At 34.0% G+C, this 25,899-nt stretch overlaps 1 protein-coding gene across 1 annotated transcript; it reads right to left on the reverse strand.

Moving 5' to 3' along the window:
• Window positions 1-352: 352 nt before the first annotated feature.
• Window positions 353-23,720, reverse strand: LOC114328941 (protein dachsous-like). The gene is made up of 3 exons (XM_028278277.2): window positions 23,355-23,720; window positions 1,019-2,767; window positions 353-517 (listed from the first exon to the last, which is right to left on the reverse strand). Exons 2-3 carry the CDS (start codon window positions 2,744-2,746, stop codon window positions 353-355), a joined length of 1,893 nt encoding a protein of 630 aa, XP_028134078.2. The 5' UTR covers window positions 2,747-2,767; window positions 23,355-23,720.
• Between the last annotated feature and the right edge of the window lie 2,179 nt (window positions 23,721-25,899).

The following is a 25,899-nucleotide window of genomic DNA, read 5'->3' on the forward strand; positions in this document are numbered from 1 at the left end:
CGATATCCAACGAGACCGTACTACGAAGAATGGGGAAAGAAAAAGAAGTAATGTTTACGATTAAAACGAGGAAGTTAGAATATCTCGGACAGATAATGAGAATCGGCACTAAATATAGATTACTGAAAATAATCCTTCAAGGCAAAGTATTCGGAAAGCGAGGAATTGGGAAAAAAATATCATTAAAGAACCTGAGCAAATGGTTCTCTACAACAACAGCTAATCTATTTAAAGTATCAGTTAATAAAATAATTATAGCCAGAATGATCGCCAACATTCGAAACGAATAGGCACCAAAAGAAGAAGAACCGCAGGTGATCTATGGTTGCACGATCTGTTGGGTTGAATGTGGCTATTCAGAATTTGATTCATCTGAGTGAGCATGTCCTGTAATTGCGCCATTTGTTGGACTAGTGCTTCTATGGAAAACTGTCCATTTATCCCCGTTTATGGGATACAGCAATCTGATGTTTTTTGCTTCCTTCTTGTGCACAGGTTGTGTGTTGTGGTCTGCTTTCTGTATTGTTTATTGTGGCTTGAGCATATAATCTTCTTTTTGGAGCCTTTGGACGCCCTCTGTAGCTTGCTAGGTGTTCACCTTAGGTTTAATTTAATTGCTTTTATACAGAGATCAAAAATAAATTGAGGTTTTTATAATTTTGGCAATTTGTGATTGGTAATTTTCCAGAGAATATTAGAAAAAGCTATATTATTTGACTTGTTGTTTTTGCATAATAGCGTAAAAGACTAATACCAATAGCAAGAGATTTAAGACTAGTAGACACTAGTAGTACTAGTAGCAGAAAGATCCTTTAGAATCTTCCTGGAGTAGATATATATTTCCAGGAGTGGAAAAACAACTAAAATACACCAATGAAAAATTACTAGAGTAAGTAATCAAATGGATCTAACGTTTGCAGACGAAAAGATTTAAATTTTTTTAGACAAAAACTACAACGCAGTTGTAGTTTTTGTACTATATAAGTACTTATACAAGAGAGATGAATAAAAGACTTACCTTTAAAATACATCGTCCTTTCGGCTCATTCTCCGCCACTGACACGTTGTAGAAGCTCTGGTCGAAGATCGGCTCGTTGTCGTTGACATCATGAATAGTCACTAACACTGTAGCTGACGAAGACAACGGAGGAAACCCGTTATCGGTAGCCACCACCGTCAATTTTGGCACTGGATCAGTTTCACAATCCACGTGAACGCGCGTAGTTACCAAACCACTTCGAGAATCGATACGGAACCATCCCGAATGGGTATCCGGAGTATCCAAAAGAGAATAACTGATCGCACTATTGTTTCCTTCATCTTTGTCGATGGCAAGCACTTGAAGAACGGACGTACCCGGATCAGAAACTTCCATAACGTTTGCGTGGTAAACAGCGTGGTCAAACTCAGGAGCGTTATCGTTGATATCAGTCACCTCAAGATCTATGGTCCTTGTGGCGTGCAAAGGAGGATTCCCGTTATCTGTTGCTTCTACGTTCAAAGTATAGTTAGGCTTCAGCTCTCTGTCCAGCGGTAAAGAAACAATCACCAGATATATAATGTTGTCTCTGGTAGTAAGACCAAAGTGGCCATCTCCTCCAGAAAGTGTTACATTCACATTGGAGTAATCAGTTTTTGAATCTGGATCATGCACGCTTATTCTGGCTACAAATTCTCCAGGTTGCGCAGATTCACTTATCTTCGGAGTAGCATCGTCGCTTAAAAATATCACATTTATGGTTGGTTGATTGTCGTTAACATCTGTCACTTTTATAGAAACAAACGCTGTAGCTTCTAAAGGCTGCAAACCATGATCTCTTGCTACTATTACCAACTCGTGTAATTCTTTGATTTCAAAATCTAAAGGTTTATTAACTGATATGAGGCCAGTGGAGGATTCAATGCGAAACATGTTATCTTTGTCACTTTGTCTTCTGTTTATGGAATATTCAACTTGGCCGTTTTCTTCAGAGTCTGCATCTGTAGCTGTTACTCTCAAGACGTTTGTTCCAACTGTTGCATTTTCCTGGATGGTAGCAAAATACCTGCTTTGGTTAAATACAGGTGGATTATCATTGACATCCTGAATCGTTATATTCACAATCATTTCTCCCCTTAAAGGAGGAGTACCTCCGTCCAAAGCTTCAATGACTAGACTGTAATCTGCAGTGGTTTCTCTGTCTAAGAACCCATTGATCTGGAGATCTAAGTACAATACACCATCACGTTCTCTGTGGGAAGACAATCTAAATGCGTTATTTATGTTTCCAGATATTATATTGTACTTTTGCGTGTTGTAGATGTCAAGATCCAGATCTCTAGCAGGGTGTAAGGTCCTCTTGACGTCTCTAGGTGTATTTTCTGGAAACTCAATGTTCATAACAGCCATCGGAAAGGTTGGAGCATTGTCGTTTTCATCCAGAACCTTAACAATCACTTTGACATTATCCCCACTCATCGGTATGGCCACCAAGTGGTAGCTCGCGCGGGTCTCCCTATCCAGAGGCACTTTAGTCCGAATTTCGCCGGTGTTTTGGTCGATGGAGAGATCCGTCTCGACGGCACTTCCCACGGGCACGATCAGATACGGCGGACCGCTGTTCGGGGACGCCCCGTCGCCGATGAAGCCTATCCTCGTTCCCACGGGAGCTCCTTCTGACACTTCCAAGTCGCGGACGTATTCGTCTGCCGCCGCTGCCAGGATGAGCAGGTTGGCCAGCCACACTACCGCCATCGTCGAAATCATCTTCGTTATCGCTCGCACATCCTAAACAGAAAGTAAACAATATCAGGCCTAATTAAAACTACAAGACTAATAGTCCATTCTTTCACGGTTTTTGCTCTAAATTTTAAAGAACCGCTTGGATTGACATGAAATTTGGCATACGTATAGCTTACATGTCAAATAAAAAAAGTGATATTGTGCCGATGTGTGCTTTTACCCTGGGGGTGACTTTCACCCTCTCTTGTGGGTGAAAAAATATATGTCCAAAATAAGTCGGAAATGGGTAAACTGACTAATTTTAAGTAACTTTTGTTCTATAGAGCTTTTTCGCCAAGTCAACACTTTTCGAGTTATTTGCGAGTGAATATATTCATTTTTCAACAAAATAACCACATTTTTAGACGGTTTTTCGCAAATAACTCAAAAAGTAAGTATTTTGTCGAAAAAACGTTCTTAGGAAAAATATAGCCTATAAAAAAGTAAAAATAATGGTGTACTCGATAGGTCTCTGAAATTCGTAGAAACCAGAGTTATAGCCAATGAAAAATAGATTCGTATTCACCAAATTTCAAATAGAATATTTCGACGTGAAATATCCAAAAAATTTAGCACTTTTTGGGGAAAACCTATTATAACTTTTTTAAAGTGTTTTAAAAAAGCTTTATTTCTGTTTTTACAAACAGTTTCTAGCGTTAAATTTAAGCAAGTTACGCTTAAAATAAAGCTGGTCCCTTTTGTTTTTGCAAAAAAAAAATCGGGAAGACCATCCCCTAATTAGCAACTTAAATGAAATTAATCGTTTCCGCTCCATAAATTATTTTACTTATGTTGTGTTTATATGATCTGTAAGTTTCATCGATTCAAAGTGCTTATTTTTGAAAAAATTTGGTTTCAAAGTAAAATTTTTAAAAATTAAAATTTTGAAAAATATGCTTTTTTTCAAAATAACTTAAAAATTGTTAGAGATACCAAAAATCTCGAAAAACAAAAAAAGTCAGATTTGCTTTTCTGAATATCATGTATTTTTTGGTTTTTCTGTTAGACAAAAATTGATTAAGACTTGGTGTTTCTAAATTTGCATACATTCGTGATCAGTAACTCGTTCAACCCCTTTTAACTACAGCCCTTTCAATAATAAGGATTTTGAACCGATGAAACTTACAGATCATATAAACAATATATACACGAGTCCAGAAACTTGTAAAGTCGTAACGATTAAGTTCATTTAAGATACTAATTAGGGGGTGATTTTCTCGATTTTTTTACCAAAACCAATAGGGACTAACTTTATTTTGAGCGTAACTTGTTTAATTTTGATGCTAGAAATTTTTTTTATAAAACAAAAATGAAGCTTTTTTAAAACACTTTAAATAATTTGTAATGAGTTTTCCCCGAAATGTGCTGCATTTTTGGTTATTTCACGTTAAAGTATTCCATTTGGAATTTGACGAATATGAACCTATTTAGCATTAGCTATAACTCTGCTTATACTACGTGTAGAGACGTGATAAATACACCATTTTTAAAAAAAATTTACAGGCTATATTTTTGCTAAGAATGTTTTTTCGACAAAATACTTACTATTTGAGTTATTTGCGAAAAACCGTCTAAAAACGTGGTTATTTTGTTGAAAAAATGAACATATTCACTGCCAAATAACTCGAAAAGTATTGACTTAGTGAAAAAACTCTATAGAACAAAAGGTACTTAAAATTAGCCAGTTTATCCATTTCCTGACTTTCTTTGGACGAATATTTTTTCATCCCCAAGAAGGGGTGAAAACCACCCCCAGGGCAAAAGCACATATCGGCACAATATCACTTTTTTTCTTTGACTTGTTAGCTATGTGTATGCCAAATTTCATGTCAATCCAAGCGGTTCTTTAAAATTTAGAGGTTTTGCAATATTTTACCGTTAAAGAACGGACTATAATTAACATATTGATACAAACAGTATATCATATATTATACCAGGTTCACAAATATAGTGCCTATACTCTACACTCTACACTGATGTATAATTATTGTGGTATAAGCGGTAAAACAAGCAATAGACAGGGCGGGAGTTTAAGAAGCTTTGAACTTTTAAAAGGGCCCTGATAACTCCCAAAGACCCTACAAAATTTTATACGAGATATCCTAAATTACATAAAAAATTAGAGTTATAAAATCATTAGCAATTTTGTAAATGGCATACCGATTTTGCTAAACTATTAATATTTTGTACTTCATTATTAAAAGTTGAATTACAGAAGCGTTTAAAGGAGTTAAAACATTTTCCTCCAATGTAAGATTTTAATTGATGCCATATGTATTCTATAGGTTTAATAAAAAATATGAAAAAAAATTTTAAGAAACGCTTTTCTTTAGTTACGAGTGAGTAAAATTAAATATATTATCACAGAATCAACTAAAAAGCAAAAAATAAAAAAATTCAAACTCGAAGGATTATTCGAAAAAAACTGTTACGACAGATTAAATATACAAAAATCTTACACATTCGTTAATTGAAAAAATCTAACACATTCGTGCACACAAGACGCGCCCCACGCTTTTCTTTAACGAATGTGTTACATTTTTTCAATTTTTTAACGAATGTGTGAGATTTTTGTATATTAAATAACAGTTTTTTTCGAATAATCCTTCGAGTTTGATTTTTTTTTATTTTTTGCTTTTTAGTTGATTCTGTGATAATATATTTAATTTTACTCATTCGTAACTAAAAAAAACGTTTTTTAAAAAAAGAATTATGACTTACTAGTCGGTATTTAGAAGTCGGTTTTGATAATTTACAAATTTGGAACAAAGATTTATAAGGGGGGTTATTTCATTACTTACCATCATTTCTAAGAGGCCATTAGAATGATGAAGACACTATATTTGTGAACCTTCTATACTCTATACATATAATTTGTTATATTAAATAATAAAAACATAGGCTTGGCCACAGCGGGTATCGAGGGTGCCGTGTGGAACCCACGTTAAATTTTGAGGGGTACAAAAACTGGGATCGTTGACTTATAGAAACCACTAATCTGTGAACATTTTGAGTAATACTAAATAAACGAGATTTTAAACTAAAAGGTAAAGCTTAAGTTCTTCTTCCTCTTCTTCGAGTGCCCACTCCACTAACGAAGATTGGCTATAACCATTTCTTTGTCTCTATCTTCTGCTTTTTTAAATGTCCTTGTCCAATCCAGTCGCGAATGTTTTTTTGGGAATTTTTGAATTTGTCGTCTATTAGCACCCCTTTTCCTTCACAAATTGTGTTTAAATAGTAGAGTCTGCAGGTCTATCTTACTTTCAGCGATAAAGACTATGTCGTCAGCATAACGAATGTTATTTATATTTTCACCAGTTATCTTGATATTTACCTTCTCTACAGTTTTCAAGTGCTTATAGAATAGTATAAAATTAGAAGATATAATCATTGCAATATTACTGCAATTAATAAGCTTAATCCATTGATACATTTCTTTGAAACTGCTTCTGAGGTCCTGTCATTTAGGAAGGCACCAATTTGCATAATATGGCGCATCTCAAAATTGTCTGAGAATGTTGTTCGGAAGCTATTTATTTGTGGCATTTTTGCAAATAACTATTCTAAATGGGAAATAAGCCACAATTTAACTAGTTAAATTGCATTGAAATTTTGCTACTGAGTATGCAATGAAATGCTACTGCTTGAAACAATACCGGTTGATCAGGCAGGTTTCCGACCCAAAAGAAGCTGCACAGATCAGGTTCTTTCACTTACCACATTTATTGAGGCAGGGTTCCAGCGAAAACTTAAAACTGCAGCCGCATTCATAGACCTAACAGCGGCCTACGATACAGTCTGGAGAGAAGGCATGATATACAAGCTCCTCCGTACAATCCCCTGTAAATCCACCGCTCGAATAATCAGCAGCATGCTAGCCGACCGAACGATTCAAGTGGTCATGGGATCTGACATCAGCACCCCAAGGAAACTGAAGAATGGACTGCCTCAGGGATATGTCCTGGCTCCTCTTCTCTTTAGCCTATACATCTCTGATATACTAGAAACCAGATCAAGGAAGTTTGGTTACGCCGATGACTGGGTCCTTGCAACAAGGTGTAAGTCATTTGAAGAAACAGAAGAAATCCTCACGGCGGACTTACACATAGTGGGAAAATATTTCCGTAAATTGAGGCTCCAACCAAACGCTACGAAAACAGAGGTTTCCAGTTTCCACCTAAATAACAAGCTTGCAGGAAGAATACTCAATATTCCGTTCGAAAACACCACACTCGCCTACAATAAAACACCAAAGTACCTTGGGGTGACTCTTGACAGAACCCTATCATTCAAGGAACATCTGATAAAAACAGCGGAAAAACTTAAATTCAGAAACAACATCATCCAGAAGCTGTGCGGCACAACATGGGGAGCATCGGCTTCCACCTTGCGATCATCTGCCCTCGGTCTAGTCTTCTTAACTGCGGAATACTGCTCTTCAGCATGGCTTAACAGCCCACATATACACAAAGTAGATGCCCAATTGAATAATACAATGAGAATGATTGCTGCAGTTACCAAGTCCACCCCTACGCAATGGCTCCCAGTACTGAGCCACATTCCACCACCCAAACTACGACGCATACACGAACTCACTAGTGAGTACAGAAAGACAGTAGATAACGAGAACCTACCAATCCATCAAGATATAGATGCCGCCAACAGTAACCGTCTACGCTCCAGACGACCACCAATACAAACAGCAAAGGTTGCTGTGGAAAATGAGTTCAATTTGACGACAACATGGACTCGAGAATGGATGGAACAACAAAATAGCAACTTACTCTGCATCACACAAAAACCACCAGGCTTTGACTTACCACGCAACACATGGTCTATGCTGAACCGAATCAGAACCCAACAAGGCAGATGTTGGTAAGGCGTGGCTTAGGAAGAATCTTCAAATTTTGACTTCTATACAAGTGCAATAGTATGCAAATTAGTGCCTTCCCAAATGACGGGACCACTACTTTTCTCTAATTCTAACAACATAACCTGTTGTGGAAGCAAATCATCATTGATAAAACGTACAACAGATAAAAAAAGGCTATAAAATGACTTAACGAGATTGTTATTCACATTTACATTAAATATTCTTTGTTTATCACTTTATTACAGAAATAAAATAAAACAATGAACGAATGACAAAAGAATTGTATTCCCAGCCAGCGATCGTTATCAAATACCTTTTAAAGATAGAAAATGTGCAGAAACATTCACAGGCCCAGGTAATCCAATTGTCACAGTTGACTTGAACATAATGCCGGAGATGTACAGATACAGGTAGATTGTGATCCTTTTTCTAGATTTTAAAATAAATACGGTTGAGTTAAAGTGGATAGGAAATTAGGGAGTTCGAATCCGGTATATGAAATTTAGGTAATTCATGAGCTTCGCCAAGCATGTAAAATTATATTTTTTCGAGAGTTCTTGAAATCTAGAAAGATAATCGCACGAGCAGTACATTTTAAATTGTGTAGGGAACTTGTTCCCAAAGCAAATTTATATTCATCGAAAACTATGTAGGAAATAGAAGAATATTTTTTACTGATAGAGACTAGATTTTTATGGTAAACAATTATTACCGACAACAGTTTTTACCTTACTAGTATGGTATAACTAGATCCAAACCCAGACATCCAAAGTGAAAGTTATCCTCCAACACCAAATTGTTCTATATGGTCCACATAATGTTCACAAAAAAGTCACACTATTTTGAGTGTCGGGTTTGGGGGGAGAGGGGAGAGAAAGCGCTAAATTCGTAGTTTTTTACGTTTTTCGTCAATATTTCTAAAACTATGCGGTTTAGCATGAACAACCTTCTGTATAAAAATGTTCTACATTAAATTTGAAATTAAAAAGGTCCCATGCATAATCCTTCTAAAATGAACGGTTCCAAAGTTACGGAGATAGTATATTATATAATTGGTCCAAAAAAAGGCCTAACCCAGACATCCAAAGTAAAAGTTTTCCTCCAACACAAAATTGTTTTATATGGTCCACATATTGTTCAGTAAAAAGTTACACCAATTTGAGCGTCCGGTTTGGGAGGGAGATGGGGGAGAAGTTGGTAAATTAGTAGTTGTTTTACGTTTTTCGTCAATATTTCTAAAATTATGCTTTAGGGTAAATTATGTTCTATACTCAAATTTTCTACATAAAATTTAAAACAAAAAAGGTCCAATACATAATTGTTATAAAATCAACGGTTCCAGAGTTATGGAGGGTGACAAGTGGAGGTTTTCGATACTTTTTATATTTTTTGGGCAATTTATAATCTTATTACTGATGAAAGAAATTTTTTGTAAATAAAATTTGATATTTCAGTGGCCGATGGTTGTTAGTGATAAGCCCTTGAAGAAACGTCAACCTCACCACCCAAAATCATCATCAAATTGTCCAATTAATATAAAAAGTATCGAACCTTCACTTTTCACCCTCCGTAACTCTGAAACCGTTGATTTTATAACAATTATGTATAGGATCTTTTTTGTTTTAAACACGTAGAACATTTTTGTATATAACATTATTTACGCTAAAGCATAGTTTTAGAACTATTGACGAAAAACGTAAAAAAACTACTAATTTACCGACTTCTCTCCCATCTCTCCCCCAAACCGGACGCTCAAAATGATGTAACTTTTTACTGAACAATATGTGGACCATATAGAACAATTTGGTGTTGGAGGAAAACTTTTACTTTGGATGTCTGCGTTAGGCCTTTTTTGGACCAATTATACTATACTACCTCCGTAACTTTGGAACCGTTCATTTTAGAAGGATTATGCATAGGACCTTTTTTATTTCAAATTAAATGTAGAACATTTTTGTATAGAAGGTAGATCATGCTAAACCGCATACTTTTAGAAATATTGATGAAAAACGTAAAAAACTAAGAATTTACCGATTTCTCCCCCCTCTCCCCCCAAACCCGACGCCAAAATGGTGTGACTTTTTTCTGAACATTATGTGGACCATATAAAACAATTTGGTGTTGGAGGATAACTTTCACTTTGGATGTCTGGGTTAGGCCATTATTTGGATCAATTTTATCATACTATACGTAGTTCAATATTCAGATGGTTATAAGTCAATTGTTCTATTATTTATTTAACAATAAAACACTGAAAACTTTTGTTTTGAGTACTTGCATAATGAGCATTTTGACAATATAGACCAGGGCGCATCTGCAAAAATATTAGTACATTTGGATGTTGAGAGGTGACTCATATTTTTTTGCAGAAATTGCTTGAAAATAATTCATATATGTACTTAATAATATTTGAGTTATCCTCCCATGCAAGACGGTCCAGAACATTGTTTAAATAATCAGAATCTCAAAAAATGAAGGAAAAATTCGATTTTTGAAGTTATACTTCTTTACGATCGAGAGTGAAATTTTATAATACCGGGCGCATGCGCACACAGACAGTATGTAGTTTGTTGCTAATCTTTCAAGATATGTATGTATCAGCGCTGTCAGCGCAAATAAGTCATTAAAAGGATATATTAGTGTTTTTAGTAAATATATTTATTATAATTTTTGTGTCTTTGGATTTGTCTTCCTCGGGAATAAGATATTTGATAATAATAGTAAGTATACCTATTTAAAGTATTTTTGTATACTTCTCTTGGCCTATTAAATTTGTCAGTATGTATGAGAAATCATGTAACCTGTCAAAGCAAAGGGAATATAGCTAAGTGGTAGAGCGTGTGACCGGAGATCAAGAGGTTCCGGGTTCAAATCCCGGACGATTCATATTTTTTTTTGGTATCGTTTTAATAAAAAAATTTTAAAAGTGGTTGATAAGAAAGTTAATTTAGTATTTAAATAAAATACAAATAACCTGTTAAGTATATTTATTTCTTTGAAATTATATAATAGAAGTATAACTTCTTACCCGCGTACAAAGTACACACACATTCTTTTTTTTTTTCTTCGTTTTTAAAAATATTCATTTCCGCGAAAAGTTGTACTGACATAAAAGTTGAGTAATTAAATTTCCTACAATATAAGATTGGTTAAAATTTTTAAAAATTGTTACCCTTGTTGCAAAATAGCAATAATTGCGAAAAAAACATAAAAAACAAGTATTTGCATTTTACCTTTTTCAACCATTTATTATGCTACACTTAGGACCTTCATATTTTACCTAGAAAAACTTTATGACATAATAAAACGATATTATAAATTTTATTAAGATCGGTTTAATAGATTTTGCAAAGCACAGCTTTCGCAAAAAAAATTTATTTTTTCAAAATGTTGCAGGACGCAAAATAAAGCAGACGAGATTTTTTTTTACATATAGAACAATACTGTACCTTTCATTTGCAATTTGCAAAATTAAAATCGGTTAATTTTTGGTGCTACGCGCAGGACATCGGATACGTTTGCTCTGATTGGACATTCCAATGACCTTTGATAATGATTGATAAATTTTAATTTCTAGTACATTTCGATACAAATAAATAAATTTGTTAATTGCAAAATAAAAACACATACTATGTCCTTTGAAATAACACTTTTTTTAGCAAAAACTGTCTTTGTTTATATATTTTAACTTGGATAATAAAAGTTTATTATTTTTAAACATGTGCAATTGTTTAAACAATATTTCACAAACAATAATCAAATTAGTTTGATTTTTGTGGAAATAAAATACATATTAAAATACAACAAAATATAGAGTAAGAACATAATATATTAGATAAAGATTGGAAGAAATTTTGATGGACATCAACTTGTGTGAATCGAACACCGCTGTCCTGCGCGTAGCACCAAAAATTAATGTTTATTTAAAAAAATTCCTGACGCCGTGGTAGTTAATCGATTTTAATTTTTAAATTGCAAATGAAATGTACAGTATTCTTCTATACGTAAAAAAAATCAACTTGCTATCTCCTTTATTCTCAATCCTGCAACATTTTGAAAAAAATGAATTTTTTTGCAAAAGCTTGATGGCAAAATTTATTTTGCAAAATCTATTAAACCGATCTTAACGAAATTTACAATATTGTTTTATTGTACCATAAAGTTTTTCTGGGTAAAATATGAAGGTCCTAAATATAGCATAAATGGTGGAAAAACGTAAAATGGGAATACTTGTTTTTTATGGTTTTTTCGCAATTATTGCTATTTTGCAACAAGGGTGACAATTTTTAAAATTTCTAACCAATCCTTTATTGTAGGAAATTTAATAACGCAACTTTTATGTCAGTGCAATATTTCTCGGAAGTGAATACTTTGAAAGTTATAATAAAAAAATCAAGAAAAAAATCGAATTTCTCCTTCATTTTTTGACATTTTGATTATTTAAACAATGTTCCGGACCTTTTTGAGTGGGAGGATAACTCAATTATTATTATATGAGTTAATTTTAAGCAATTTCTGCAAAACAAATATGAGTCACCTCTCAACGTCCATCTCAAAACAGATGCGCTCTGGACTAATAGCTAAAATCCAATAAATAAAGTTGTTGAATTGTTGAAGCATACACCGTATTCATCAAATTTGTTCCATAGAGATTTCCATCTGTTTCAATACCTAAAAAAATTGCTGCGAGAAAAGCATTTTTTATCAAATGATGAGGTCAAAACAGCTGGGTAAGAGTATTTTACAGCATCAGGGTTCTCACGTCAGAGATGAAATTCATAAATTGGAATCTCGTTGCAACAAGTCTATTGTTATTCAGGGAGACTATTCTGAATAATAAAGTGTATTTTTATCCATATAATTGTGTTTTTCTTATCGAACGGCAAAACTTATTGAGCAGCCTATTATACTGAATACTGACCAACAGGATTACTATTACTTCCTTCTCTTCTAGCATGAACTTATTCAATATTTCCATTTTTAACTGACTTGACATTTTGTATAAACATATAATTCATTTTTGATATTTATAGCAAAGTCTTGTACAAGCAAGAACTAAATAAAACCAAAACCAATATACATGTTAATTCGAATAATTGCATATATATCATATCAATTTAAAAGGTTCCAATTTTATAATGGAACTGTGGACGATGTTTGAAAATAAAGAACCAATTACATTAAAGCTTTGATCAAAAAATATTTAGGGCCTGAATTTTAACTTTGTAAATATTATCTGGTTTTAATCATGCTTGTTCTTTTTATTCCAAAGATTAGGCATAAGTTCTTCTTTTTTGTTCTGTACGCTTAGATTTTCTCATTGATCAAGAAGGTATTCAGATATTGGCTCGTATGAATAAAAATGAGAATGTAGTTTATACTCGAAATATTGGAGTATATACTCCATCTACTCTTATGTACTGTGAGTAGAAACTCATCACATCACAATATTTTTATAGTTGTTCTGAAGCTATTTCCTTGTGGCATTTTTTTGACTACGTTTTTTGATTGGGAAATAAGCCACAATGAAATTGAAAAAATAATTTTATTAACGTTTCGGCGTTCAAATCGGATGTCGTTGTCAAAATACAAAATATTACTAAAAATAATAATAAAATTAATTTTTCAATTTAATTGTGGCTTATTTTCCAATCAAAATAGTTAATTAATATTTTTATACATGTGAAATAGAGTATAAACTTATACCTTATGCTCATACTCATGAGAACATACTCGTGAGTTTATATTTATACCACTTAATGTCTTATCTCTTCATTTCTCTGCCTGTCAAATCGTATTATACCTGTCACTCCTCTAGGAAACTCATTTTACTATTGGATTCTAGAATAGTCTCTTTACCTAGCTTCAAATCAATATATTTTATTCAAGGCTGAGTCGAACTGGGGCCTACAGACATTTTAAAAATGTCTAGATGTTCTCGCCGGCTCTGGGTTTCGAACCTCGACATACCTGCCTGGAAGTCAGACATACTACCGTCTGAGCTATCCCACTCGCCATAAATTATATACATAATAAAATAAGTATTACCAAGTAATAATAAAAGCTCCTACGATAAACAGACGATATTATTCCTTAGCGACGGACAAAGAATTACGACAAATCAATAAGAGTTACTATCTCTAGTTACACCAAACAAACTAAAACGTTCTTCTTCTCTTTCTTCTTCTTCTGCCTGAACAGTTAAGGGCAATAGAGAGATTTTAGACCCTCTACTTTTTGACGTACGTTAAACGTAAAACGTTATACTTGTCATGCGCACTGAGTGATGAATAAGGGATAACGTGTTTGCTTAAAATAGTTTTTGAAACCCTTCAGAAAATAGGCACACAGATTAACGTTAATTGACATTTGGCAAACGTAACCTATAAAACGGCAGTTGTGTGCTATAACTTATTTTATTGAATTATTTGCCATAATGGAAGAAAATGTATTAAGACGTTCACCAAAGACAATTTACTACTTAGGAACACAAAACATCCATTCTAAGTTTAACAAGAAAATTCAATCAAGTGTAAGATTTCTCAAGAAATGGTGTAATTTAGAATTATTCTACCAGGGTTGCCAAGCAGATTTTATTCATTTATATAATATGTTTATTATCTTTTCGTCAAGATATAAGAAATTTGACCTGACGCTGGTGGGATGTCCCTACCGATTTAGTATCATAATAAATAGTTGACGTTACTAATCCCTCAATTGTCTTTGCGACGGGTGGCAATAGTTTTGGAACAGCTACTAGGGCCGTACTTTATATTATTTACAGAACTGACTCGTTACCTATCAATGCAAATAAATTATTAAAATTAAAATTTCTAGACAATGTATTAAAAATTTAGAATTAGAAAAATCCCCGGTGTAGGTTCGACAAATAAACAGATATCTGATTTTCTGTATGACAATGATTTGTACTTTGAAGAAACATATACAAAAAAAGAAATGTTGGAAGTTCTTCACACAAAAGTGTTTGAGAAACAATTTGTTATAGACGAATTAGCCAAACGTGATGGTCATAATCTATTGCGATTACCTCCTTACTACTGTGTCTTCAACCCCATTGAATTAATCTGGAGCCAACTTAAGGAAAGTTTACGGCGAAACAACTGCTGTCCCAAATTTAGTAGCGAATCGGTGTCACATGTTGTAGAAGAAATAAAAAAGATTTCCCCAACACTGTGGCAAAATTGTGTTTCACATGTTATAAAAACGGAAGATCATTACAGAACATTAACCTCACATATTAAACCAATAATTATAACATTAGATAACGATTCTAGTGAAGATGACAGCGATAGTGACATAGAGTTGTAATTTGTATTTATTTTTTTCCGTCTAAACTTCAAATTTTATTTTTCTATGTTATTTTCTGTTATTTTTTATTATGTTATCTTTTTAATTCTGATTTTTACTACCACTCTTTTAATCTTTTATTGTTATTATCATTAATTTCCTTAATTTCTTTGATTTGTTCATTTCTCTTATTTCATTGTACATAATAATATACCTATAACTACATAGATATAAATACGTAATAAATATAATGATATGATATTTAAATTTATATTTATTATTCCAACCCCATTAAAATATTATATCTACTTGAAGACTTGAATTTTTTTTGTTAAGGGGATGGGTACGAACTTTCGGCTTTAAGCCGTTACGTTATTACCGAAGGCCGAAAGTCCCTGAAAACTTCTATAATGTTTATTTTAATTAGTTACAGGGGTGAAAAACTAAGAGAAAATTTAGTGTGATTTTTAATTTCAAATATCTCATTCAAAAGAAACTTTTAATTCATTCCAAGGGACTTTCGGCCCTCGGTAATAAAGTAATTTTTCATTCTGCGTTTAAAATTTTCAAAAATACTTACATATTAGTTTTCTCAGGATTCGAAAAAAATGATTACATTTAAAACACATTGAAAATTTTGACAGGCGTCAAAATTTTGCATTTGTTCCTTTCCCCTTAATTTTAGCGAATCCGCTCCTGAAGGGTTTGTTGTTTGTTATTATGATACTAAATCGGTAGGGACATCCCACCAGCGCCAGGACAAATTTCTTATATCTTGACGCGAAGAATACCTGATAGTTTTTAAGAAAAACAAATTTTGATTACAATTTTATACATCGTTACTATATATTTTTTATTCTAGTTGTCTTTGGTTCAGCTCATATGACTTTTTTTTCGTTTTTTTATTATTTAAATATATGACATTTGGCAATCTTACAAATACGTAATTCCTTAATAACGTGAACCTTATTTCTACCTAAATAAGGGGATACCTTATCAGCTAATAAAGTAATATGTACGTTATTTTTCAGTTAATGCGCATGAGCAGAATAGCGTATAACGTTTAACGTTGCTGAAATAAGGGGCTTAAAAACTCTCTATGGGCGCTCATCATGGCCCATTTTACTCTATCTGCAGCAGTTCTGAAGTTCTGAAGAGTTGTATTGTTTTTCTACACCACTGCTTTAAATTTTTCAACCAGGACGTGTATCGTCTCCACGGTCCTCTTTTTCCTTGTATAACCAATCGCATCAACTCATTTTTTCATGTCTTAGTATGTGACAAATAACTCCTCCGTCATTATACCAGGTAGAATGACAAATATGAGGTGTCAAATGAAAGCTTATAATCCAAGGATATAAATTAAAGGTGATAAATTTGACCTAGGCTGTCTGTCTGTCCGTCCGACCGCGAATATAACTCCCTGTCATTATATCAGGTAGAATGACAAATGAGGTGTCGAATGAAAGCTTATAATCCAAGAATGGTACTAAAGGTGAGAAATTTGACCTATGACTTCTGGTTTTAGAAAAGCAACCATAAGTACTGTGTTAAAGTCACCGGAATAGTAAAAGTAAAATATTATTCGACGCGCTTTCGCATGACGAGAATAAATATATCCTTCCGGTTTCATGACTGTCTGTCTGTCCGTCGGCGAATACAACTCCTCCGTTATTAATACAGATAGAATGACTAATGAGGTGTCGAATGTAAGCTTGTAACCCAAGGATGGTATTAAAGATAAGAAATTTGACATCAGATCTCCGGTTTTAGAGTTGCAACCGTAAGTACTGTTTTAAAGTCACCTAAATAGTAGAAGCGAAAGACGAGAAAAATGTAAAATTTTGGTTTCAATATCATTTCCGGTTAAAAAGTTCTAACCAGAAGTGCCATTATCGTCGCAGAAATAGTTCATGTAACACATCAATTGAAGAGTTCAATTGATGTGTTATGCGTATTGAAGAGGTCAAATATCAACTTCCAGTTCTACTGTCGATTACTTTGGGTGAACACCTAGGACTTACGAAGTCCAATTACTTGTTTTTAATCTAAAATTAGTCCTTTCTGCTGTCCTCAAAGTATCCTTATTGTATCATCTGCGTATCTGATGTTGTTCACTTATGTCTTCTAGTGTCTCTTTAAACATCTCTTCTGAACACATATTAAAAAGTAGAGGGAATAGTAGACATCCTTGTCGTACTCATCTTCTTATAGGAAGACTTTTTAAACGTGATTCATCAAACTGATCGTTCTACCTTAAAACATTAATGATTACATATATTTTTGATCTAAAGTATAATAAAGACAGTAGAAATAGAAAGAACGAAGTGACATGGTTCTCCATGAGTCCGATACATCCCGAAAATATCAATGATTGGTGTGGATTTGTAGCTGACGACGGCATCAGTCCAGATTTCTTTCAGTGACGTTGGCCAGACCCTCATCTCAACAGCGAACACTGTCGATGATTACCAGCGTCTTCACGTGGTTTCAACGTTTCAACATTTGGCGTTACGTACCATCAGCTAGTGCTACTTTGGACATTCTGCACGAGCGTTTTGAGGGCATAGTCATCTCCCCCTTGACTCCCTGATTTGACCCCGTTGGAATTTTATTAAGTCGCAGAATTAAATTTCTTGTACCAGAATAAAATAGAATCCCTCGCTAATTTGTCATAACAATATAAATGGCCAATAAAACTAAACAAGCAATTAGCAAACGGCCTCCATTAATAAATTTTTGTAAACATTATGATTGATTCCCTTTCAGCGCACACCGTCCAATTATTCGCCATTTAAAAATTTAAATATGTAAACCGCCAATAATTTAATTCAACGTGTTAATATTTTTTAATTGGCTGTCAATGAGTGATTTATATGTCATTAAGGAGTTTAAAGCTAGCATTTCTTTAAATAAACATTTCGTTGAATAACGATCCACCGATAGGTATAATACGGCTCTATCGCGGCTCCGTTACCTATCTCTAGATTAAAAAGCTTTCAAAAATGTTTTATTGATTGTAATAACACATACCGAACCGTTTTTATATCTATCGGAATTAATTTGAGAGGCTTAGCAGCGAGAGGTTATTGAATACGGGTCATATGTGGCCTGATATTAGTAATTGATTTTCTATTGACTATCAATTGCGCAAAATTTTAGTTATTTATAAAAAACTGGTCTAGAATCAGAACTATGACTTAAAAGAAAACTGGCAAAAACTTAAAAAAGCTCCTTACTCCTAGATGGGGGTAAGCAAATCTGCGGAATGGCTAGAATCAATAAAAACAAGCAGTGCACAAATTGGTGAGTAATGAAATAAAAGGAGGGGTCAAATCAGAAAGAGAGTGCAGAAAGCTATAAAAATAAAAGTAGCAGAGAGCAAAAGTAAAAGACATGGTGATGGATTTTGCATATAAAATGGAGAAAAACTATCACACTAACCAAAAATTATTTTACAAAACCCTAAGAAGTCTAAGAACAGAGAAGAGACAACAAACACCAAAACAAATTAAAAATATAAATTAGACAACACTGCAGAAAATGCTCATGAGAACCAAAATCAAAACGAATAATAATAACAGATAAAATAAGAGAAATAATGAATAAGCTCAAACGGGGAAAGGCAGTTGGTTATGATAAGATAACCACAGAAATGCTAAAAAATATGGGAGAAAATGGAAATGAAATGCTCAAAAAATGTTAAGGCATGAAATGAGAGCAAGATTCCAAAAGACTGGGAAGTGGGGGCTATTTTACCCGTTTTCAAAAAAGGAGACAGATGAGGCTACAGCAACTATACAGATATAACCCTTCCAAAGTATACGAACGAGTACTGGAGTAAAAAATATTACAAGAAGTGGATCATAAATTGGAACAAACAAAAAGCGGAGTCAGGAAGGGAAGAAGCATCCATGATCATATTTTCACATTCAAGCAGCTAATACAAAAAACATGAAATTCAAGCACGGAACTATACCAAGCTTTAATACACCCAGAACAATCATTTGACAGAACCCCGTGGATAGAAATCGACAAAATCCTAATAAACAAAGAAGTAAACAGTAAACTCAGAAAAGCTACTATACGCCTATTTATACAAAAACACACGAAACAGAGTAAGAATAGATAATATGGAATCCGACGGGTTAAAAGTCAATGATGGCTGACAAGGAGGTGTACTAGGCCCCATCCTGAAACATCAACATTTCGTTGAATAACGATCCACCGATAGGTATAATTGTTACCTATAGGTAACCTCCGTTACATATCTCAAAAAGCTTTCAAAAATGTTTTACTGATTGTAATAACACATACCGAACCGTTTTTATATCTATCGGAATTAATTTGCGAGGCTTAGCAGCGAGAGGTTATTGAATACTACGGGTCATATGTGGCCTGATATTAGTAATTGATTTTATATTGACTATCAATTGCGCAATATTCTAGTTAGTTATGAAAATTGGTCTAAAATCAAAACATTTTTTTCGGTACCGTTTATTTCACCAATTTGTATTCACGAGCTAACATGTAGTTGCAAATTGTTCCACGAATTTTCTAGTTGAAAACAAAATATCGAGTTCCTTAAAAAATTAATCGCTAAGCCCAAAATATTTGCAGTTACCACAAACAAATAGACTGCAGGTTAAATATTTCTACTATGTATCTCAATATTCCTTCTAATAGATTCGAATGGAGGAGAACATAAAATCACAAATAATCGACGAAGAACGAACTCATTACAAACACAACGAAAAGTGGATGAAATAACAAGAGAAGTAACAGAAACACATATTCAAAATTAAAATATGTCAGATGAACAAACGAATTTTAGTAGAGGAAGAAGACTACTTATAAATCCAACAAAAGTTGCTAAAATCATAAGAAAATTAAAAGGAAGCAGAGCCCCAGGAATGTAAGGTATCCACAACATTATAGCAAAGAATATAGACGGAGAGTATAATATATTCGTTGATTGTAGTTTGTAGTCAAGGAACTCCCGGAGAAAATGATAGTGCAACTACACTACTACAGATTTTGCCTGAAAAATGAGTATTATCCGAACTTTTGGAAACATGCAAAAATCAACCCCCTACTAAAATCAAGGAATGACGGAAAAAGACCAGAAAGCTACAGACCAATCTCCCTACTGGAATCCATAGGAAAAATATTGGAAAAGTCATCTACAGGAAGGAAACTCTTTAAAGAAGAAAATGACGATGCATTACTATGAAAGTGAAGATGATTTACAACGTATGCTGCATCAATTTAACATGTTAATTTCCTCAAAAAAGACAAAATGCATGGTTATAACAGCAAATCTACTATTATGTAAATTAAAGCTGGAGGATCAGATAATAGACCAAATGATGGACTTTAAATAGCTAGTCATCACATTATTTTGCTACGGAAAGGTCGAAATAGAAGTGGAAGATCAAGTGAATGCAATATTATGGATAAATAAAAATATCGGAAAATAAATGAAGGGCAGAATTTAGAAAACAGTAAGTAATAATGACATACGAGGCAGAAACACGTCCTGACACAGAGAGGACAAAAATATTGCTAGTTCTAGATACAGCAGAGATAAAAACCCTTCAAAAAATCAATGGTAAGACACTATGGACACAGCTAGAAGTGCAGTTATACGACGGAGGTGCAAGGTGAAAACCATTAATAACTTGGTGAGAAACAAAAGAGTAAAATGGAATGACCACATAAGACGATTAACAAAAAATAGACTGGTAAGGACGGCGAGAGACGGTGCCTAAATGGGAAGATCACGAAAACGATGGAGTAACAACTTACTGGAGACACATTGAAAAACAGACAGAGTCATAAAGACTCTGTATCCATGTAACACTCTGATTCTGTACACTGCAAAGCAGAAAAGTAAGACAAGACCAATGTGGATTCAGAAGAGGAAGAAATTAAGTTAGCAAGAGTGGCCAGTGACACGAAAATCCGATTCAACAGAAACCAAAAAAACAGGAATGGCCATCCTCGCAAATGACATGGTCTGGAACAAAGCCTTTATCTACAATATGGACAGCGCTAGGTTGCCTTACTACTTAACGCATATTATTTATCTAATAGAATATTTCAAGTTTCAGCTGACCAAAAAATGACCAGGCTACAAAAAGTTCAGGAGAGGATGCCTCAGGACAGTGTTTTATCGCCCATTTTATACATTTTTGTTTCAGGCTTACCAACAGAGTCAAGAACAAGTACAGCCCTATACACGGACGATAAGGCAATACACACAGTAGGAAAAAAGACAGAAGAATTGTAGAAACTTTACAAGATCATTTTGGAAGAATCTCAGAATTCACGGATAAATGGAAGATCAAAATCAACGCGGAAGATGCAATGTATCTTCATTACGCAGCAACAAATATTCCACCAGTAGTAGAACTCACTATGGGAGGAAATGTCATACAATTAGAAGAATCCGTCAAGTGGAGTCCACCTCAACAGAAGACTAAATTTGACGAAGAACATTATAGTAAACATAGGTACTGAAGAAGTAAAAAGACTTTCTTTTGTAACTGGTATATATTTTTTTACTTAAAAAAACTCATTTTAATTCTTCAGTATTTTTACTATGGTATACAGCCAAATAGAGGGATTTCCCTTTTAATGTTAACTAATGTAAACCTTCGGTGTAACTAATCTGTGGTCAGAAATATTTGTGAAATAGCAGTTAACTGCTAATAGATCCTTCTTTGCTAAAAAAATGTAGTCAATTAATTTTATTTTTACTTAATTCGGGTCTAACTTGTAATAAATTTGTGACTGAAGAACCAGATCATCAAAAATTCTCTCTCGGCTATTCTTCTTCTTTTTATGTAGACATGACTGTCTGTTTTTCAATGTGCCTCCAGTAAGTTGTCATTCCATCGTTTTCGTGGTCTTCCCACTGATCGTCTTCCTATTGAGGAACCGTCTCTCGCCGTCCTTACTACTCTATTTTTTGCCATTCGGCTTAGTTGGCCATTCCATTCTACTCTTCTGTTTTTCACCCAGTTATTAATGTTGTCCACCTTGCATCTCCGTCATATATCTGCACTTCTAGCTCTATCCCACAGTGTCTTGCCATCGAGTTTTCGCAGTGTTTTCATCTCTGCTGTTTCTAGCATTCTTTTTGTCCTTTCTGTATCAGGTCGTGTTTCTGTCGAGTATGTCATTATTGGTCTGATGACTGTTTTGTAAATTCTGCCTTTCACTTCTTTTCCGATGTTTTTATTTCTCCATATTGTGTCATTCAGGCAACCTGTGGCTCTGTTTGCTCGCTCAGCTCTCTTCCAGACAATTAGTTCGTGTTAGTGTATATATTTTTTGTTGTTTTTTCACTTGTTATAAAAGTAAAATAAATGAAATTGAACGGGTAACTAGTCTCTACACCACTGATACTGTATTTGTTTCCCTGTTTTTCAATAGTTGTAAATCATTTTTAATTACACAATATCTTTACAAACATTATTCTTAGTGTAACCAAGTTCTAATGATTTCTGCAACTTTGTAATACCTAAATTAATGAACAGATAATCAAAAGCATCTAGAAGCGATCTGCAATTTTCAGTGCCGTTTAAAATTGTAATGCAATTCACCCCCTTCATATTATTTAGTAAAATCAGTAAAATATTCCTATTCTCATCCCGTATATCTCTACCTCATAAATAAAAGTTTTTATTAAAAGTCAAATATCATATTCCCATTAATATTTAAATCCCACAAACTCAACCAGACGCAGTAAAACAACATTTGAATACATCCTCGACCCGCCCCTCGAAATTAACTCCAAGGAACCCGCCCCCAAAGGAGGGCTCGAAAAAAACCTCCTCGAGATCATCCCTAACAGATAGACTCGCTAATAAGCAGAACAAAACCGCTACTATCTTCTCTGAAAACATGCTACGCAACTTCTTCGGTCACTCACTAAAAATGTTTGTAATGGTTCCCCAATTTACCAGATTCTTTGAAGGTGCCGATCTTTGGGAATCTGTCCAAACCTCAACAGCTTCGGGTGTTACGGGTATTTACTCAAACAGTACGACCCTGAGCGTAAAAACTAGCTGATTGATGCTCGGTGCAGTTTTTAGGTTATGTTTATGTATATGAGCGTATATTGGTTATTATCGATCTCTATATCACTGGACGCGGATGTTTTTGAAAGAGAAAGCAATAGATTATTGATTCTACAGTACCTGAAAGCTGTAGTACCTTTTTTGTAATGTATATTGGAGTGTTTGATAATTTATGCAAGATGCACAACTCTTTTTATGTTTAGCTCAATTTGTTGACAATTCTTAAGATTCTAGAGTACCCAACCCAGTGAAACGTAGAGATTTTGAGTAGTACCGATCAGTACCAATCTAGGGAATTTTAGATAATAGTAGATTGACGAACCTGTGAGTGAAATATCTTCTTAGAGACTGTTGATAAAGAGTAATCCAAAAAAGCACAACATTAGCAACACACACATATACGAACTAGTAGTACCACTATTCCAATGTAATCCAGATTGTACGAGTTATTAGGGAGCAAGTTTTCGGTTCACCACAAAAACAAGGTTGACTTTCGCGGACGCAGGTACTCGCGGCGTACTCTCGCTGTCGGTTCTCGAGATGAACTGAGAATTGAGCTGGTGGTGAGTGCTACGGCCCCCACCGCATTCCAAGACACCTCTCCGTTCCCCGCTACCTGTCTCGATGGGCCGCGAGAGTACAGGTACGGCGGCAAGTTTGAAACGGGCACCGTCCTAGTCGCTCATTGTCTGGGCTACAGAAACACTCTATTGTCTTGTCTATTCGCGGGTCATTTGTTGATGAGCACGTACTGAAATACGCAATAATATTTTCATAATAGTCCTACCATAAATTGATTCATACTTGAAGATGGAGTTTCGTTTCCCATCCAACGTTGAAGTCACCGTCGGACTTTAACGCCAAATCAACAAGAACTCATCTTCGCGTTTAAATAATTTGAATATAGTACTTTGGACGCACTTAAATTTCCCTAGCACTATAGTCATCCAAGTACCTACTTCGTATACAACTACATACTACTTATTTATTTATTTAAGACTGTTTTTATTATTGTTCTGAATTTTCTTGTTGAATCTTAAAATATGTAATTTTGTATTTTTGTGGAGAGTAAGCCAAAATTTTACTTTAAAACCAAGTTTATTTGACGTTTAGATTTCCACTTCGGAAATCATTCTCAAAATACAAAACATTAATAAATTAAACAAATTTTAAATGAATTAAAAGACAATTTTCCTATCTTTCCTTAAACAAATTTTGTTTGGTATTACTGGGTAAATAAAGTTCATAAAGCGAATACAACCCTTAGACCGATTTATCGTATGTACTATGAATTCTACTTGTAGTGAACTGCCAAAAAGTCGGGACTTTTTTTACTTTATTTACTGCGAAACATTTTATTAACGATGATAGAACAAAGAAGATAAAAAGAAAAGCACAAGGAAAATAGATAAGGTGACGATAAGGCTCAGTATGGGATTACGAATCAAAACCATAAAGTTATTAGAAATTATACAGGGTGTCCAGAAACTCTACCGACAAACGAAGACGGGAGATTCTTCAAATAATTTTAAGACAATTTAGCTCAATTCACCTAGTTCGAAAATGGTTCCTAAGGGAGCTAGAGCTCTTTGAAAATGGCGTCTTGTAATTAGTTTTTCTTAAATACTTCCAGAACGCTTCAATTTAGAAAAACGAAAATCGGTACGTATATTTATCTTCCAGAGATAAATCGATTCCATCCATTGCGAATTTTCTAGTACCGATCATAGACGTCCGTTTTGTGTAGGGCAACGGGTATTTTATCACATAACTTTTTTGTCTTTAATTTTTAAGCATTTTTGACACTGGATTATTAAATTGTGAGGCATTCTAGTACTAAAAGGTACTCTTGCTTTAAGTCGGTAGGACACACGGTTTTCTAGGAAAATCGATTTGAAAATTTTTAATTTTTTGAATTTAAATAAAAATTGAAAAAAAATTTCAAAAAAAAACGGTTTATTTTACCAACTTAAAGCAAGAGTAACTTTTAGTACTAGAATACCTCATAACTTAATAATCTAGAGTCAAAAATGCTTAAAAATTGAAGACAAAAATGTTATGCGATAAAATAACCGTTGATCTACCCAAAACGAATGCATATGACACGTACTAGAAATTCACAATTAATGAAATCGATTCATCTCTGAAATATAAATAAACGTACCAGTTTTCGGATTTCTAAATAGTTTTTTTTTTTTAATTTTTTTTGGAAATTCAAAAATAGAAAAAATTTCAAATCGATTTTTCTAGAAAACAGTGTATCCTATCGACTTAAAACAAGAGTACCTTTTAGTTGTAGAATACCTCACAATTTAATAATCTAGAGTCAACAATGCCTAAAAATTAAATATAAAACATTTATGCGAAAAAATAACTGTTGCCCTACCCAAAACGGACGCCTATGACCGGTGCTAGAAATTCGCAATGCATGAAATCGATTTATCTCTGTAAGATAAATACGTGTACCAATTTTCGTTTTTCTCAATCGAAGCGTTCTGGAGTTATTTAAGAAAAACCAATCACAAAACGCCATCTTCAAAGAGCTCTAGCTCCCTTAGGAAGCATTTTCGGACTAGGTGATTTGGTTAAAATATCTTAAAATTATCTGAGGAATCTCCTGTCTTCGTTTGTCGGTAGAGTTTCTGGACATCCTGTATAATAAGACTGGAAATATAGAACATAAGAATCACACAGTATTGTGGAGATATGTAGATGATGTATTCTCGAACGATAAAGAAGAGTCCAAGATAATATATTATACTAAGGATTTTCACAGTTTTCACTGCATTCCTTCACTCAACCGTTTTCTCCAGCTCTTTCTGTTTTGCCAGTTCCCTTCCTGAAGATTTCTTCCCTTCATTGCTTCG

This window comes from Diabrotica virgifera, chromosome 1, assembly GCF_917563875.1.
Source record: "Diabrotica virgifera virgifera chromosome 1, PGI_DIABVI_V3a".
Classification (NCBI taxonomy): domain Eukaryota; kingdom Metazoa; phylum Arthropoda; class Insecta; order Coleoptera; family Chrysomelidae; genus Diabrotica; species Diabrotica virgifera.

Excerpts from the sequence above, each read along its gene's own strand:
- LOC114328941 (XM_028278277.2), bottom strand. The coding sequence starts at position 2,746 with ATGATTTCGACGATGGCGGTAGTGTGGCTGGCCAACCTGCTCATCCTG. Across the intron at positions 518-1,018 it reads AAGGACGATGTATTTTAAAG|AAAGCAGACCACAACACACA; the intron begins GTAAGTCTTTTA and ends TAAACAATACAG.